We start from the raw sequence: 18,077 nt of genomic DNA on the forward strand, positions 1-18,077 counted from the left end.
GAGTGAACAACTCATGAGCAATAAAGAATATTTTCGTGTATATGGACTTCCCAAGAGCAATGCTCATTGATCAATCCTTTAAAATTGGTTTCAATCTGCCAACAATGATTTTTGTAATTATTTTATAACTAACATTACATAAGTTAATAGGTCTAAATTGATCAACAATTTCAGAGTATAATCCACCTTGGATATCAAAGCAACATTAGTATGATTAATAAGTTTCAAGCTATAACCATGCAAAAAGAAATCTATCACTAGATTCACAATGGAATCCTTAGCATGAGTCTAGCATTTTGTATAATACAATTGCATGTAAACCATAGCTTTTAGGCCTCCTTTATTAACAAATACAAGGGGCAATAATACTAGTGAATCAGTTAAGCTTCCCAGATGAATGCTAGAAGCACTTAAGAATCTTGATTTCAACTTCTGAAAGTAGATATTCCTCAAGTTCATATTTCCTCAGTCTTGAACAATTTTGTGGCCCGGAATTTGATTTAATTAATCAACTACTTTTATTTCCGTCTTAAAAAAGCAACAAATTAATAAATTGTCAAATAATACAGGAACTAAAAATCAGGGCTAATTAAGTGAATCTCCAGAACTCCAATGTCTAGCCTTCTCAAATCCATTGACACAATTTTCAAAATCCTCAATGGTCTGATCAATCTCTTCTTGACTGTTCATCACAAAGGGTCCAAATTGCGTAATAGGCTCCCCCAGAGGCTCACCTCCAACTAAGATAAATCTTAGGGTTTTGGATGACTTGTTCCATGTCTCCAAGCCATCCCCAGAAATTCCAAGAAGAAGAAGGTGGTGGGCTGTCACAGGCAAAGCTTTTGGACTTCCAAAAGTACCCTCCCCCTCCAACACGTAGACAAATGCATTCCACGATGTTGGTATTGGTTGTTGCAAGTGAGCCCCTGGTTTCAGGGTGAAGTCCAAGTACATGGTTGGGGTCCTTGTGTAAATTGGTGACTTTGTTCCCAAGGCTTCTCCAGCTATTACCCTAACTGTGATCCCATCTTTTGAAGCCTCTGAAATGTCTTTGCTCAGCATTTCTTGGTACTTTGGCTCAATCCTGTGTTAATTTACACAAATTATTTCTCGATTAAACAATAAGTAATGTTATTTAGACTTCATTTATTGACCACCATAAAAATCATTGTGACATAAAACTAACCATAATAAAACTCTCAACTCTTATTATCTGTCAAAGCTTATTCAATATTCCTAAGTACCGTGGAATATGAGTAAAAAAGGCCCATAGTTTCAGTGTCTATAAAGCACTTTTAGAAAAGGATAATCCTATGATGACCAATCATAGGAATATTGCACATGCTTATTTAAATAGTTGAACCCCTTGACTATCAATCTCCTTGAGAATATCCTATATCTATGTGTATAATGTTCTCTTACGAGATTTATATTATCAAACTATGTTTATGTTGCATCTGAACTCATTTTTACATAAATTCACTTAAAAATTATTTATAAGTTCAGTTTGTAACATAATCATCATCTTATGTTGCGAGACTGTATATTATGAAATTAGCATGATGCTTAAAATGCATGACGCTAAGATGACATCAAGTATATGTCACGCAGCCAACCCATTTACAAGTTTTGAATGCATGGTCAATGTGTCTAAATGAATTAATAATTAAGGTAGGGATACATACATTTTATGCGAGGAGGAGAGGTTTATCCATAATTGTAAACCCTTTTGGGTTCCCTGGGCGGCAGGCATTTCTGAGTGAAGGATACCTCTTCCTGCGGTCATCCATTGCAAGTCACCGGCTCCTATTGTCCCTTTGTGCCCTTCAAAATCTTCATGTGTCACAGCTCCCTAATCACCCCAAAACACATGCAATGACGGTCGACTAAGGTAATTAATTAAGTTCATTCGTGAATTATCAAAACAACAACTAGTTATTTCACTGATTAAATTTATTCAGATGAGAGAGACTTTTTTAATTACGAAATAAAGTTAGTTCTGGGATAAATTATAAGAAATGGGTTAACTAGAAATGTAAATGATACCGCTCTCCAGCAAATAAAAAATGATTATAAATGGTTTCTATACCTGTAACATGTAGGTCACTGTCTCAAATCCTCTGTGTGGATGATCCGGAAAACCCGCAGGAGCAGTAACTGCAATTGCAACAGCAATATTAGAAATTAATAACAACTTTCTTTCACAGAACGATATTGGGGATGGCTAGACAAAGCCTATTAAGTATCAAACTCGTAATTCATAATAAACGAAACTGAGACATCCTACTTACCAGTGAAAATGAATTCCTGCATTCAATAAAGAAACATAGTAAACGAAAGAGAACCCACCTGAGAACTCATCCAAAACAAGGAAAGGATCAAAGTATTTCAGCTCAAACCTGCAAAAAAACACAACCACCCATTGACTCAGCCATCTCAACCTCAGCATTCCATTCATGTTAGTTAAAAAACAGGCAGAAATGTTGAATCTGGCTTTACAACTCAGTGATCAATATATTACGTACCTCCCTATGCTCCTTCTAACAATGGCTCCAACTCCTTCATGCTGAGGCCTAGCCAAGAAGTTCCTCACCACAAGACGAGGTTTTTTCAGGACACTTGAAAAATCTTTCTCAGGCATATTTTATCAGTCTTTAGAAGGTCGGCTTGAATTTGAAAGCTTCTCTGCCAAATAAGGTGAGAAAAATGAAGATATTTGCAGCTATATATAGTAATCTGAGAGAGAGAGAGAGAGAGAGAGAAGAGTTGGTGTAATTTTTGAAGGTCAAAGTGAATTTTTATTGGCTGCCAATAAGACCACAACTTTGCTTGAGCTCCAGGGAACTTTGCTTGAGCTCCAGGGACTATATGATACACCTCTATATATGTATGACGTCTGCAGGACGTTGTGGTGATGTTGTGGGGGTAGTATTGAGGTTTTGGGAACCTTAATAGCTGTTTCACATGAGTGCCACGCCTCATGATATGGTCAAACGTCAAATCCACTATTTTAGGGTTTGAGGGAAAAGGAAAGAAAAGGCTAATGGCTTATGGGATCCCTGAGTCATGCTTATGCATGCGTTGGATTTGTTGTGGGGGGACACGCAATTTCTGGGAACAAATCTTTGATGTTGGTTCACAGAAAAACCATGGCCAGATATTTTGTCTTTCCATTAAGGAACCTTCCTACGAGATGATTCTGTTTCTTTCATTGAACTTGAGGCTGCATTATTTGCTTTATGAATTATGACCATAAAATTGCATGGATATGATTAGGATTCGGAGACACACATTTTGACATATACTTTTATGGCTACCATCATTTAACGTTTTTTTTTAATAATCCAAACCATCTCCATTTCAATTTATCATTAATAGATTATCTTTACAAAAAAAAAAAATGGACAAATTCAAAAGACATCCATTTGTAGGAGAAAATTGACAGATACAATTCTACGAGGAAACACTAAAATTAATCCAACGGTCACATGGTTTTGGATTTGAGTGATTTTTGAAAGACATGATATTTGAGGGATAACATAAAAGATAGATGGTATTCGAATTGTTGAAATACATTATGGAGTGGGCACACAAAAATGTATGTGTCAAAAATATGTATCTCTAGATCCAAACCCCATATATAGAGAATGAAATGGACGAATACAGTTCTACAAATAAACATCGAAATTTTTGATAGACATGATCTTTGAGGTAAGAGATAAAAGATCGATGACTGGATCGTTGAATTACATACGATTTTGGGTCCAACAAAAACATTTGTTAAAATGTGTATCAAAAATGTATGTCTTTGAATCCTAACCTTATATATATATATATATATAGGTCAAGAACAGGGACACATATTTTACACTGGTTCCTTACGTAACTTTTTTGCAAGGATCCGAGTTGTCTATATTTCAATTCATCATTATCATTCTTGTCAAAAATTAAAAAAATCTAAAATAATTAAGACATTTCATTTGTAATGATGAAACAAATGAATATAGTTCTACAAAGAAACACTAAAATGACTAACATCGGTCATATGATTTTAAGTTCGGGTTAGCTTTAGTAGAGATGATCATTGAAGAATGATTTAAAAGATAGACAATTAGATCGTTCAAACACATATGGAGTGGACCCTAAAAATGTGTCTCTCGATTCTGACCTTATATGTGTGTGTATAACTCATATTTCATACTCAATGTTATACAAAAACATCTGATGAAATAAACTGAATTAAGATATGAGACAAGAAAACTGAACAAGCTAGGGCCATATAGTCCATAAACCTTTTTGGAGTTGTTTCTGGAGGGTTAAAACGCATCTCACTGTAAAATTGTTTTTGACAGCGTTTAGAAAAAATCTTAAAAGCACTACGAAGAAACACTCTAGTTAGGTACTTCTTTATAAAACACTTCTAGTTCTGTTTCAAAAAGTGCTTGACTTATCAATCAAATTTGTAAGCTAGTGTGCTGTAAATGGTATTATCAATTAGGAATGTGATTATATAAATTTAAAGTAGAATCCCAATAAGCATTGTAGTACTTATTAGCAAGAAAGCCCATCATGATTAATATAAATAAAGATACAAGGCCATGGATGAACATACAATTCTCATACACATGAGCCTTTTCTATCTCTCTCTCTCTCTCTCTCTCACACACACACACACTTTTATAGTTTAGTTTACAACAATGTGCTCTTAGTAAAACTGTTTTCAACAAAAATAGTCTCCAGTGGGCCTAGCTTAACGCAATGCTTAATAATAATAATAATAATCAAGATACATACTCATTTAAAGCGGTCCGTACATGGGATAAAGATTTACATGGCATGGATACACCATTATAATGATGTTTCGTGCCAATAAAATAATTACATGTGTTAGTTTTTGTGACGATTGAGTTCATCACCCATTTTTTTCCCTTAACTTTTCTAATTTTAGCTGCCATATTAGACGAGAACATGACGTTGAAAAGAATGTCATATGTCTTGCTAAAAGGAAGGTTACATATACTTCTTTCCAACCAATTTCGCAGAAAAAGTAATGTTCTTTAGCAAATGGAAACATCCAAAAAGTGAATTGTTTGCCAAGGTGCGAAAATAGTTCGAGATTTGAAAACTATTTTATAGAAAAATGGTTAGGTGAAATGTGACAACTATATCATGGAAAATATTTCATTTTCTATCTTCACTTCACAATACACTGATAAATAAAAATGTACAGAAATCAAACTCAAGCTTAAATAATGTGACCAAAATTGCTTTTGCTTAGAATTTAGGTACTAACAATTAATTTCTTATTTTATTTTGCATTAAAAAAATACCTAATCCTGAGATCTTTCTATTTACTGTTCAATTACCTAATCATATATGGTGGACTAATGAGAAAAATAACTAGAAAACCTCTGTTTACTGACATCATTCATACAAAAGCATTACGCGATGGCAACCTTTGAATAATTAGGAGAAAGATAGAATAAACTGAGTCAAAGAAAGTGAACAAAGAAAATTTTCCCTTTTCTTCTCTTTTCTTCTCATATATATGACACTTAGGATCTTTTCCGGTGCAGCCTCTGATAAGTTTATTTCACTCCTCCAACAATGCCAACTTAAATCAATATCATTGACATGTTGGATTTATTCAAATACAAATCAACCTTTAAATGATCTACAACATATAATAGAAATGTAATATTGGAGATTACTATAGATATTGTGATTTGATATCCTATGTGTCAATCTTATATTAGGAGTCATAGAATACAATTAAGATTGATAGAGTCCATAATTATATGTAAATATGATACATAACGGATAGACTTAAAAAATTGAGATTTGAGATTCCTTCAGGGTTCGTTTGGTACACGGGATAGGACGGAACAGAGTGGGACAAACGCGTTCCGTCCCATGTTTGGTGCGCTAAAATTATGTGGAACGCGTGTCCCACGGAACGAAAATTGGCTAAATTTTGGTTCCCCCTCCCCCCCCCCGGGAACGGGTTTTTCCGTCCCGCGAAACACAAAAATCATAAAATTTAAGACAAAATACCCCTTAGCTTTTTCAATATTTACACCTTCTAAATCATACAACAAACCCTAACTATCTTTCTCTTCTCTCTGTCGCTGTGAACTTGTTCATCCTCCTGCATCTCCCCTTCGCAACCTTCCTCCTCATCCTCTTCCGTATAGCCTCTCCGTGAACTTTCATGGACGGAACCCTAATGCCTATAAATACTCTACAAGCACAACAAAATGCTTCCCATAAAGTGGTTGTATCCAGCTAGGTGTTTGTAGAAGACTTTGGTGTTACCGCACCATTCATCATTTCATGTTGGACTTCCATGGCTGCCGTTGGAATCATATCAGCCCACTCCTTCTTTGTGTTTTAATGCCAACTCCTTCTTTGTGTTTTAATTATACGGCCATATAAGGCTAACAATTTGTATCAAAGCCACTAGTTATATGATGAAATCCTATAATAATGCGGAGAAGCATATATACAAATCGTGGCATCATATAAATATTTTATTGTGGGATCCAAACATGGAGTAAGCTTCTAATCCCAACAGTTTTCCAAACTATACCTATTATAACTGCATATATATGGTTCTGTTGATAGCATTTTCATGCAGGCATTTTTATTGCATATAATATGGTTTGGTTGAACCACCAAAGTCTGGAGGTTGCTAGTATTTTGATCAAGCAAGTATATGTAATTTTTTTTCAAAAGCCAATTTGATTAGTCAAATTTGATTGCCACCAACAGTTTTGATAAAGGGATGATAAAGAAAATTTGATTACTCAGTTCATTGGATTAATTACGACTGAAAACTGTGGAATATTTCAGATTTTCTATTTCAATTTTCATGCTAATATTTTTGGTTGGAATGTTTTACCATTTACGACTAGAAAAATGATGCGGCCTTCCCACTTAGCAAGCCATCATTTGCCAAAACAGATCGTTGTGTTTCATCACTTCAATTTGGATTATGAGTTTTTGGTATAACTTTTTCCTTTTGGTCTTGATTATTGACAAAATTTTGTGATGACTTCGTAAGGCAATTAATTGCTTCTTGCAGAAGTCACCTATGCCGTGACATCTCCTTATTATCTGGAATAGTTTGTTGTTTGGCTCCTTGTTTCAATGGCATTGAAAGTTTTCGAACTGGTATAATCAACTGAATATTCAAAACTCAATTTGACTGTAACCTAAATATTGGAATTAAGAAAGAGGCATAACAATTCAAATATTGCTTGACATATTTCTGACTACAGGAGACGAAATTGGTTCTTTTTAGATTGTCCCACTACTATTGTTGGTATATTGTGCCTATATATATATATATATATATATATATATATATATATATATATATGATTGGGGTAAGATATATTAAAGTTCCATTGCAGGAATGCATACACTAACTTTTATATGTATCTATATATGAAAATAATTCAATACAAATTTCGACTACATTTGTTGGCGTGTATAGCATTACAGGTATGGGTATTTCGTTTCAAGAATGTGTAAGAAAGCATATAGTGGCAGGTTTGCAATAATTATGTGACAATTCTTATTTGTATTTTATCTATTCTTATTTGAGAATTATGGTTGATCATATGATTATATATATGTTTATAAAGAAGGGGTGAACATATGAGTCATATATATATGTTTATAAAGAAGTGGTGAACATATGAAGCACATGAGGTATGAAATTCATTCAAAGCATGTGACTTAATTGATAAGAATGAGTTTTCAAACTTGTATTGTGGTTTTTTAGTTTTTCCTATGGCTAAAGAATTTAAAATGCTTTAATCAGTCAACTCTTATGTGCCAGAAGGGAATGAGTAATCATTGAAGGCTAATATATGGCATATATTGGAAATGTTTCCTTTGGAAGAAAAGAATTTTGCTTGTTCTTTTATTTACAAAACTAATGTATGATTTTTAATGCTAATGTTTACTAGTCTTGTACTATGGAAAGAAAGGTACAAAAGGAACTCGTTTGACTTAAAAAAAGCATTTAGGTGATATCACAAATTGACTTTTGAATTAAAACAATTGTATTATTCTTTCACAACATAAAGTATTTCTATTTTTAAGCAATTAGCTCCATAATGATCTCTCATAAGTATTGACATCTTTATGGTGAAAGTGTGAGTTCTTATACAACTTGTTTTATATGTGATTAATCTCTTTATGTGGTCAGGTTTCTAGAGATTAATTGAATATCAAAGGGAGTCATGAAGGAGACTATTAAATTAATGTCATTTGTTGACAAGACTCAAAGCTTGAATCAGGTTATCATAATTTAGTCACTTACAGCTAATTAATCCATGTGACTTTTGTATTGTTTTAATTAGGCTGGAGTTGATCAATGTCTTGTATCAACTAAGCAAGCCACAACCGCTTAGTTGATGCGGGGACTGTTTTAATTTACTTCAAGCAACATTGTATCTTAATTAGGATAGAAGGGATAATTTTCTTGCTCACATGTGCATATTGTTTCTTTTAGCTTAATTACGATGGCATAATATGAGTTCTAGCTTATAGGAATTATGTAAGCTTCATCTGCCTACATATGTTGACGTTTTCCATGAAGGTACTCTTGTGACATGTAATCTAGTACTATTAACTTATTAATTTTCTTAGCACATGTGTAAATTAATCTAGTTTCATGAAGTTTATTGGGGATTAGGTACCATGTCTTCAGTTACAAGTATTTCCATTAAGAGCCCTATAATAGTTTGTGGTTTTGAGGCATGGAAATCGGTTGCATCATGATGTATTTTTGTGCCTCTTCATGAGACTTGTTGATATAAAATATTGGACCCATGAAGATTAATCAAGGACTACTCAGGTACACATTGTTTGAGTATTATGCTTGTAAGTTTTTTCAATTTGAACTATGATATCTATTTAGAGGATGAAATTGGACTTCTTGAGCTTCTTGTAGACCTCGAAATTGAAATGATATGAAATTAAATTTGGTATAAATATACAGATTCATGATAGATGCACATAATTTTTCTAGTAGATTGTGTGTCTTGATTTAAGTTGGATGAATAACTCGTCTAATGGTCACCAAATGAAATGAAGTTTTGATATGTTCAACATATTATGTCTACTAATGTTCTACAAATTTTCTTAATTGTTTGCCATGAATTGTAATTATGGTGAATTTACTAGTAACCCATACTCTTATAGGCAGTTATGCTGACAAACTGTGTTGGTCTTTTGAGACGTCACTTTAGACTATCATCTGGACCTAAAACGTCTCCATATTTTTATCTAAAACTACATTAATGAAACCCTCTTTGTCAACCAAAAGAGGGTGAAAAACCATCTTTGTTTTCTATCACAACAAAAAAGTTAAGGACATTAACGTAATTTTACAAAACAAAATTTTTCTCTTTTTTTTTAAACCTCACTTACATGTAAGTTTATCATCTCTAATTAAAAAAAAAAAACAACTTCTCTTCCTCTCTCTTCAATTTTAACAACCAAAGTGAAAAATTTCACACTTTTTGTGTGGGCATATACTAGTATTATATGAAGATAAGTATATCTAGTTTGATCTATATAATTTTAGTAAAAATCAAAGTTATGAATTAATTATGGTAAATTCCAAAGTAAGTGTAACTTATTACTAAAATTCTGTTTGACAACTCTCTATGTTGGTTTGGTATCTAATCTACTATGACTAAAATATGAAGCAATTTTATTTGGTACATTCTCTGAAAGAATATATTAATGAGCGTTTGCCCAAGTGAGAGAATTAGTGAAAGAAAATTGGGCTTCACACTCATTAACTTATTTGTGATAGCTGTATAAATTCTTAAAAATTTAGTGGGGCTTGTTATTAGGTTATTATTGTGGAGCAAAAAATAATCAAGAAAAATATAGAGGGGACACGTGGATTATTGGGTAAAAAGACAAAATTACCCTCGAGGCACACCGGAATTCCTACGCGCAAGCAGCGGACAATCACAATTCAATCAAGGTCAAAAGTGATCAAAATAGGTAATTATTTAAAATCTATTTCACCCATCCTCATCAAATCCTTCCCACAAGGTAACTCCCAAATTATTTCTTTCAAATTATATTAATTAGCTAATTAATTGATTTATTACTCAATTAATTTATTAATTAGCTAATTCATTGTAAATTACACCTAAAAAACCACTAAATGTGGCCGGTTCCCATCTCTCCCAAAGGGGCCGGCCACACCCCTATAAATATCACCCCATCTTCTCCAAAAACCTAATTTGAATCCTCTTGCAAAATTCTCTAAATTCTCCAAACACTTTTCCCTCAAAATTCTAACTTTGGCATCAGAGCTTCTTCTGCCAAAGCCCCCCCCTAATTCATTGTGGGTGTGTTAATTATTTTTGCAAGTTCATTTTCGTCCAAAACAAGAAGAAAGAAATTTGCATCCACAAATTGGTGCTTTCATTGAGAGTCTTGATCAAATGCTCGTAGAAGACTCTTGCATTCAAGGGTTTTCGTTTTCTTGTTCATTTGTTTGTAGATTTTTCGTACATTCTTATTCTTGGAATTTTTATTTCTAAAAATTCTTCAATAAAACATAAAAGAAAAGTACAATGGCAAGGGATTTGGAAACCTTGACGAACGGAAATTTCAACATTTAAGAATTAGGACCATGGCGATCTACAAGGCTCAACACAACGATGAGTGGAGTGGCACCACTCCCAGGGGGCACCACTATGGCAACCACCACGGTGGCCACCCACAGCAAAACCCATAGCGCCAAGGCCACGGCCCAAGCCGTGCCACTTCAACCTTTAAGGGCCCAAACACTAGCCGAGCTACCTAAATCCAACACGAGCCCAATGTGTTGCCAAGCCGAGCCCTAGCCTCGCACCCACGTGCGCCACACGTCGAGTAGCCTGCTCTAGTGGCTTTCCAAGCATCCCAAATCGGTCCAATATTAGATTAACCGTCCCGGTTTCATTTCTGGGCTTACGATTGAACCGGGGGCATTTTCACCATACTTCTCCGCGGATTTAACATTCCCTAATTCGAATCTCACGCTCGAAGTCTACCATACTTCCACTGCCCAAGGAGATGCATTTCTTCCAAGCACTTCCAATTCGAATGGCGAACAACACTTGTCTCAACAAATCATAGAGTTGACGAGCGCCCTTGTACAATAGACGACCTTGGTGAATCAGTTCTTGTAGCACATCGAGATGCAACGTGCCCCAGACGAGGTGTCCCGAAGTAGGACAAGGGTAGATGAAGAACCTCTCTAACAACATCTCGGCAAGTAGCCACTCGACCAGCCACAAATCTAGCGTTCACGCAGTGTACATTCTTAATTGGGGGATAACGTATACTCCCATCTTAGCACGCCGATGAGCGTGCACTTTCGACTAGGCCCACGCATGATCATACACTCATGGTTGGGGTTATACTTCGATAATCAACATGAGCAGCCTTCCAGGCGAAACGTTCATTCGTGGCTAGGCCCGTAAGGAGCATCATCCACATCACATCGAAGTAGGTAGCATGACGGATGGAGAGAAGTAGTCAGTCAATCCGGCTCAAGTTCAACTGGCAGCTTGCGAAGAATTCCCTCGCCTGCTAGAAATGAACCACATGCACCGTGCCGAGCACGTAAAAGAGCAGCCTAGACCAATAAGTCAAGACCGAGGGCAACCGAGAACTTCGCTACCTCAACAATGGCAGATTCAGAAAGCGGTAGAGAGGCTCTTAAACAAGTAATTGCATGATTTCCAACGCAACAACGTCACCAATGAAGCATTACAACGAGACATGACCAACATGAGCAAGTCACCTTTCATGGATGAGATCGAGCAGGCAGAGCCTCCACGTAAGTTAAGCATGCCACATTTCACATCTTTCAAAGGCGATGGAGATTCGGAAATGCTTGAAGCACTACCAAAGCATGATGGTCCTTTATCGGAACAACGATGCCCTTATGTGCAAGATATTTGCCACCACTTTACAAGGTGAGGCACATGATTGGTTTCATACCTTACCACCACGATCCATCTGGAGTTTTGATGATCTTTCCTTGGTTTTCACCAAAGAATACTCATTTTACCGCTCGTTTAAGAAAAAGTCTGACCATTTATTCAATGTGAAGAAGAATCCAAAGGAATCGCTTCGCGACTACGTGAAAAGGTTCAACGTAGAGAAGGCGAAGATAGTCGGATGTGACGACTCGATAGCAAGTGCAGCCTTCTAAAGAGGACTCCCAGCAGACCACCCACTGTTCGGAGAATTGATCATGAAATAAGATGTAACTTTGGCAGACTCTTTCGCTCTAGCAGAGAAACATGCACTTTGCGACAAGGCTGCCGAATAGCCTCGAAGAAAGTCAGTAGTGGCTCAAAGGAATGAGGATGGGAATCAGTCCAGCAAAAACAGGCATGATGCCAAGCGTAGGGACCGACCCAAGGCAAAGGAAAGCCCGATAACTAGGAACTATTCTAAGTTTTCAATCCCGATCCATCAAATCCTTCGCAACATCAAGAACGAGCCATGGTTTAACCTGCTGAAACTATCAAAGGGAGATACTTCCAAGTTCGATCACACCAAGTATTACGCATTCCATCAAGGACCCGATCACACAATCGACAACTGCTACACTTGGAAAAACTACCTGGAGAAGTTTGTGAAAGAAGGCTAGGTCGACAGATACTTGGACAAGCCAGTTGTGCAGCCTAGAAAGAACGAAGACAATGATGAAAAGTCGCCAACCAAGATGAATTAGATTAATGGCATCTTCGCCGAATCCGAGCACTTAGGGGCTACCAATAACTCCAAAAAGAGGAAGGTCCAGCAGGCTCTACTAGTCTCACAGGTCCAAGTAGTCAACACCCAACTTGGACCCATCGTTGGCTTCTCCGAGCAAGATGCAGAAAGCATCGACTTCCTACACGATGACGCACTAGTAGTATCTATCCAACTAGCCCATGTTATAGTCGACATAATGATGCTTGACAACGAAAATGTAATCAATCTACTTCAGCTCTCAGTAATTCAAAAGATGGGCCTGGAAAACACAATCATACGCCGAGCAAAGGTACTCACCGGATTCAACGGGCACACCTCGAGTGTCATCGGTCACATCACACTTAACATGAAAACACCGTCAATTGTCTCAAAATAGATGTTCACGATCGTAAATGACCCATCTTCCTACAATGGGATTCTTGGGAGACCTTGGTTGATCAAGCTGGATGCCGCCACTTCCGTCAAGTATAAAAAATTTCGATTTCGCATCCCAGGAGAAGGAGTCTGAGAAATCAAATCTTACCAGGCCAAATCTTGACGATGCATTGTGCAAGTACTGAAGGAATCAAAGAAGAAAACTTTTACCCTCGTAAAAGTTACTGAGGTCCGAAAGGATGAACAAGCTACCCAATAGCAATTACAGTAAGCGGATCAAGAAGATGGTGCCAAAGCAGATGAGATGGGATGGAAACCCAAATAGGACGCCGATGACATCATTCTTGATCCCCAGTAGCTGGAAAAGATAGCTACAATCGGCTCATGTCTAAGCCCAGTCGGGAAGGAAGAACTCACAGCTTTCCTTAGGGAAAATTATGATATCTTTGCGTGGTCACCTTCCGACATGCCCGACATCAATCCTGAGATAGCTTGCCACAAGCTACACGTTAACCCCGATGCCAAACCGGTGATAAAAAAAAGAAGGCATTTTACACCAGAATGAGTGACAATTATTGAAGCAGAAATTGACATGCAACTGGAGGCCAGATTCATAGAAGAGGTAGCGCACTCAGCCTGGCTTGCCAACGTCGTGCTAGTAAAGAAGAAAGAGAATGGCAAATGGAAGGTTTGCGTAGACTATACCTACCTCAAAAAAACATGCCCAAATGATCCTTATCTACTTCCTCAAATCGATCTATTAGTAGATTCAACTTCTGGGAACCAAATACTCAGTTTCTTGGATGCCTACTCTGGCTACAACCAAATAGCCATGTATAAGCCAGACAAAGAGAAAACTACGTTCGTGATCGAGCGAGTCACATACTACTACAAGGTCATGCCCTTTGGCCTCAAGAACGCGGGAGCTACGTACCAAAGGTTAGTAAATATGATGTTCAAGAAGCAAATTGGAGTAACCATAGAGGTTTACGTCGACGACATCATGGTGAAAGGCAAGCAGCGGTCAGACCACACTGGTAACTTGGCAGAAACTTTCAACATCCTTAGAAAGTACAAAATGAAGCTTAATCCTGCCAAATGCACATTTTGAGTATCTTCAGGCAAATTTTTAGGGTACCTAGTAACCCAACAAGGAATCGAGACACATCCCAAGAAAATTCAAACGATCTTAGAGATGAAATCTGTAAATACTTTGAAAGAGATTCAAAGCTTGACCAGATGAGCAACCGCTCTCAATCGCTTTCTTTTGCGGTCCACCGATTGATGCAAGCCTTTTTTCAAAGCCATCAAGAGGACACAACGAGACAAATGAGATGAAGAGTGCGAAAGAGCTTTCTAATACCTGAAGAAGTATCTCATATCACCTCTCTTACTATCCAAGCCGGAAGCAGCAGAGAACTTATACATCTACTTGGCAGTCTCCGAAGTAGCAATGAGCTTTGCCCTCATACGAAAAGAGTTGGAGACCCAACTACCGGTATTTTACAATTCTAAAGCCCTTCTCGATGCGGAAACTAGATACATAAAGATCAAAAAATTAAATTTGGCGCTAGTTGTTGCGGCTCGGAAGCTCAGACCATACTTTCAAGCTCATACAATCATCATCATGACTCAGTATCCTCTATGATCAATCCTATATGGTCCAGACGCTTCTCAACAAGTGATGAAATAGGCGTTGGAACTTGGCCAATATGGTTTAGTTTTCCAACCCCGCATGGCGATAAAGGCCCAAGTATTGACAGACTTTATAGCAGAATTCACGCCTAGCCTAGGTGATGCAACAGAGCGGCCCAACGACACCCCAGAAACAACCGAGCACACCTTAGCCGTACCTGCTCTCCCTAACGGAGACTTCTGGTATTTGCATGTCGATGACGCATCAAACTACAAAGGCTCGAGAGTAGACGTGGTCCTAATCACCTCAGACAGTTTGATGCTTAAGCAGACGATCACTCTAGGTTTTAAGACAAAGCAGAGTATGATGCCCTACTAGCAAGCCTTCGAATGGCAAAAGACTTGGCGGTGAAAAAGTTCACAATTCATTTTGATTCCCAACTAATCACCAGCCAAACTACTTGGGAGTATATGGAAAAACATTCAAGGATGGTGCAATACTTAGAGAGAGTAAGCAAGCAACTTGAGGTATTTCAGACTGACATTCTCACTCAAGTTCCGTTGACAGATAACGCCCACGCAGATGCGCTTGCCAGCCTAGGCTCCGCCCTTGACCACTAACTCAAACGCTCTATTCTAGTGGAGTATCTAGACAAGCCAAGCATAGAGGCGGAGTCGGCAGCTGAAGTGTCAGAAGTTAGTATAACCCCCAACTGGAAAAGTTCTATTATAGACTACCTGGTCAATGGCACACTCCCCACGGAAAGATTGGAGTCTAGAAAGTTCTAAATAAAGGCAGCACGCTACTACATATAAAAGACAGTCTTGTCTAAAGATCCTACATTGGACCACATCTCCGCTGCCTAGCGCATCCCAACTACCTAAAGGTTCTAAGCTCAATCCACGAAGGTGTTTATGGAAATCACTCCGAAGGCCGATCTTTAGCACAAAAAGCTCTTAACGCAGGCTACTACTAGCCTACCATGCACCAAGATGCTAAGGAGTTAGTACAAAAGTATGACTACTACCAACGTTACAAGTCGATACCAGCACTGCCTACTAGCGAACTACACTTGCAAACAAGTCATTGGCCATTCATGCAGTAGGCGATCGACTTGGTAGGGTCAATGCCACCTACTACTGGGGGTAGAGGCATGATGATCATTGCAACTGATTACTTCACCAAATGGGTAGAAGTATAGCCCATGACAACCACGACTCAGACGGACATAGAGCACTTCATATGGAGGAACATCATTTGTTGATTTGGCATCCCTCAGTCTATTGTCATCAACAATGGCCCGTAATTTGTGGGTAAAGATTTAGCAAAGTTCTTCCAAAAGTATGGCATCAAGCAGCACATGTCTACGCCAAGATATTCTCAAGGTAATAGGCAGGCTGAAGCATCCAACAAGACGATCCTCGACTGCCTCAAGAAATCCCTCTCCGACAAGAAGGGAAAATAGCCAGATGAGCTCCCTGGATGTCTATGGGCATATCGCACCACCAAAAGACTAGCAACCGTTGACACCCATTTCTCTTTGGCATTTGGTTCAAAAGCAATCATTCCTCCCAACATTATCGTGCCAAGTATCAACACTTTATTGCCAAGCATTGAGCAGAATAGTAAAAAGATAGCCATAATCTTAAATCTGGCAAAGGAAAAGCACGAGCAGACCATTACCTGCATTGTAGCCTACCAGCAGCAGCTCATCTCCAGCTACAACAAAAAGGCCAAGATCCGACAGTTCCAACCTGAAGATCTAGTGCTAAGAAAAACATTCATCACTGCCTGCAGAGAAGGCTCCAAGAAGATGGATCCCATCTGGGAAGGTTCGTACAAGATCAGCAAGGGTAATTACACCCTCGCTACCATGAACGACAAAGAGATCGAAAAGCAGTGGAACGCGTACAATCTGAAGAAGTACCATGTGTGACCTCCCGCTACATCAAAGCGCGAAGAACTTGAGTAGCTCAACGGGCATTATCTGGCGAGCCGAGGATTATCCAATTATTATGCAGTCTCTACTTTACAGCTAAGTTTTCTTTCGTTTCACTTGTTTTTTAATGAGGAATTCAGAAATAATTTACAACTTGGCTCGACAACATGCCTATAACAACTTATCACTCCTGCACTTCAAAGGAAGACCGCGCCCTTCTTAGGGACTCATTGCAGGAATAGCACCTCCCGAGGGACCAACCATGCTCTCTAATGCGATAGGGTAAATCAATTCCCTGATACCCACATGGGTTTACCCTCCAAAGTGGGAGGATAAACTCTACACTCCGAATATCTAGACGTGGATGGGTCGGGCTACCCTAGTAAAACTAGATGCACAATGGCTTGCGTCGAGATTCCTAGAAGTAGCCATAATGACCTTTTTCAAGGCTTAGTTAACTGAAGGATTTTGGGTCTCTTGGCCTAATCCATGGGGAATTGGGCCCTGGAGACGGAGGGGGCACATAACGTAATACGCCCTATAGACAGCTGCCCTGGAACCTTAAAGCTGCTACGGAGTACATTAAGGTAACCTACGGTTTTCGGAAGACTGCCTACGACTTTCCCTTCGAGCAGTAAAGCCGCGCTAGACTTATACAACTGTACGTTCTTGTGAAATGTTAAACAAGTTAGTGTGCATATATGAAGCTTTATCCACTGCCAACATGCTACGTAGTCAATAAAATTCGCCTCTGCCAAGTGTGGAACGACCTACACCAAGTCCTATAGTGTGATGATACTTGCTACGCAACCTACGAAATTGGAGAAAGCCCAGGTTAATAGCCTAGTGGTTAACCGGACTTGTCTGCTTCTGTAAGTAAGGCGTCTGACTGCCAACCCTATGGCTAACAACTTTGCAAAATTCTACACCAACATCTACGGCTGCATAGGTTATGCAGGTCTGTCTCCTTATACAAAAGTAGAACGCCTGCCACTAGTCTATAATGTCTAAAGGTTAGGGCATGAACAAAAGAAACTAAGATAGAGAAAAGCGAAGGAAACAAGTTTATTAAATTTTCTAGCAAAATTGATAAATAACTAGCAAAGACTGAATGAGTTCAAGCAAGGCAAAAGCAACAAGGAAAACAAAGAAAATCCTAAAGGCTACCTAGAAGACTACTCTTTAACAGCTTGGACATCCCACAACTACTCGGTCGCGACACCTTCAGCAGCTGCAACACTTTCAACAGTGACATTATCCAGCACTTCACCCCTAATTACCCCAGCCTGGGCACCAACCTCTCCGACTACTTCATCAATAGAAGACTAAAAA

General features: G+C 38.2%; 1 protein-coding gene across 1 annotated transcript; it reads right to left on the reverse strand.

Annotated features, from left to right (window-relative positions):
• Nucleotides 1-494: 494 nt before the first annotated feature.
• On the reverse strand, nucleotides 495-2,970 carry LOC103418976 (pirin-like protein). Its single transcript, XM_008357092.4, has 5 exons — nucleotides 2,526-2,970; nucleotides 2,350-2,399; nucleotides 2,090-2,157; nucleotides 1,686-1,852; nucleotides 495-1,084 (listed from the first exon to the last, which is right to left on the reverse strand). Exons 1-5 carry the CDS (start codon nucleotides 2,639-2,641, stop codon nucleotides 586-588), a joined length of 900 nt encoding a protein of 299 aa, XP_008355314.3. The 5' UTR covers nucleotides 2,642-2,970; the 3' UTR covers nucleotides 495-585.
• Nucleotides 2,971-18,077: the final 15,107 nt, after the last annotated feature.

The sequence above is a fragment of the Malus domestica genome, chromosome 03 (assembly GCF_042453785.1).
Source record: "Malus domestica chromosome 03, GDT2T_hap1".
Lineage (NCBI taxonomy): Eukaryota > Viridiplantae > Streptophyta > Magnoliopsida > Rosales > Rosaceae > Malus > Malus domestica.

Excerpts from the sequence above, each read along its gene's own strand:
- LOC103418976 (XM_008357092.4), bottom strand. The coding sequence starts at position 2,641 with ATGCCTGAGAAAGATTTTTCAAGTGTCCTGAAAAAACCTCGTCTTGTG. Across the intron at positions 2,400-2,525 it reads GTTAGAAGGAGCATAGGGAG|GTTTGAGCTGAAATACTTTG; the intron begins GTACGTAATATA and ends GTTTTTTTGCAG. Across the intron at positions 1,085-1,685 it reads CTCTCCTCCTCGCATAAAAT|GATTGAGCCAAAGTACCAAG; the intron begins GTATGTATCCCT and ends AAATTAACACAG.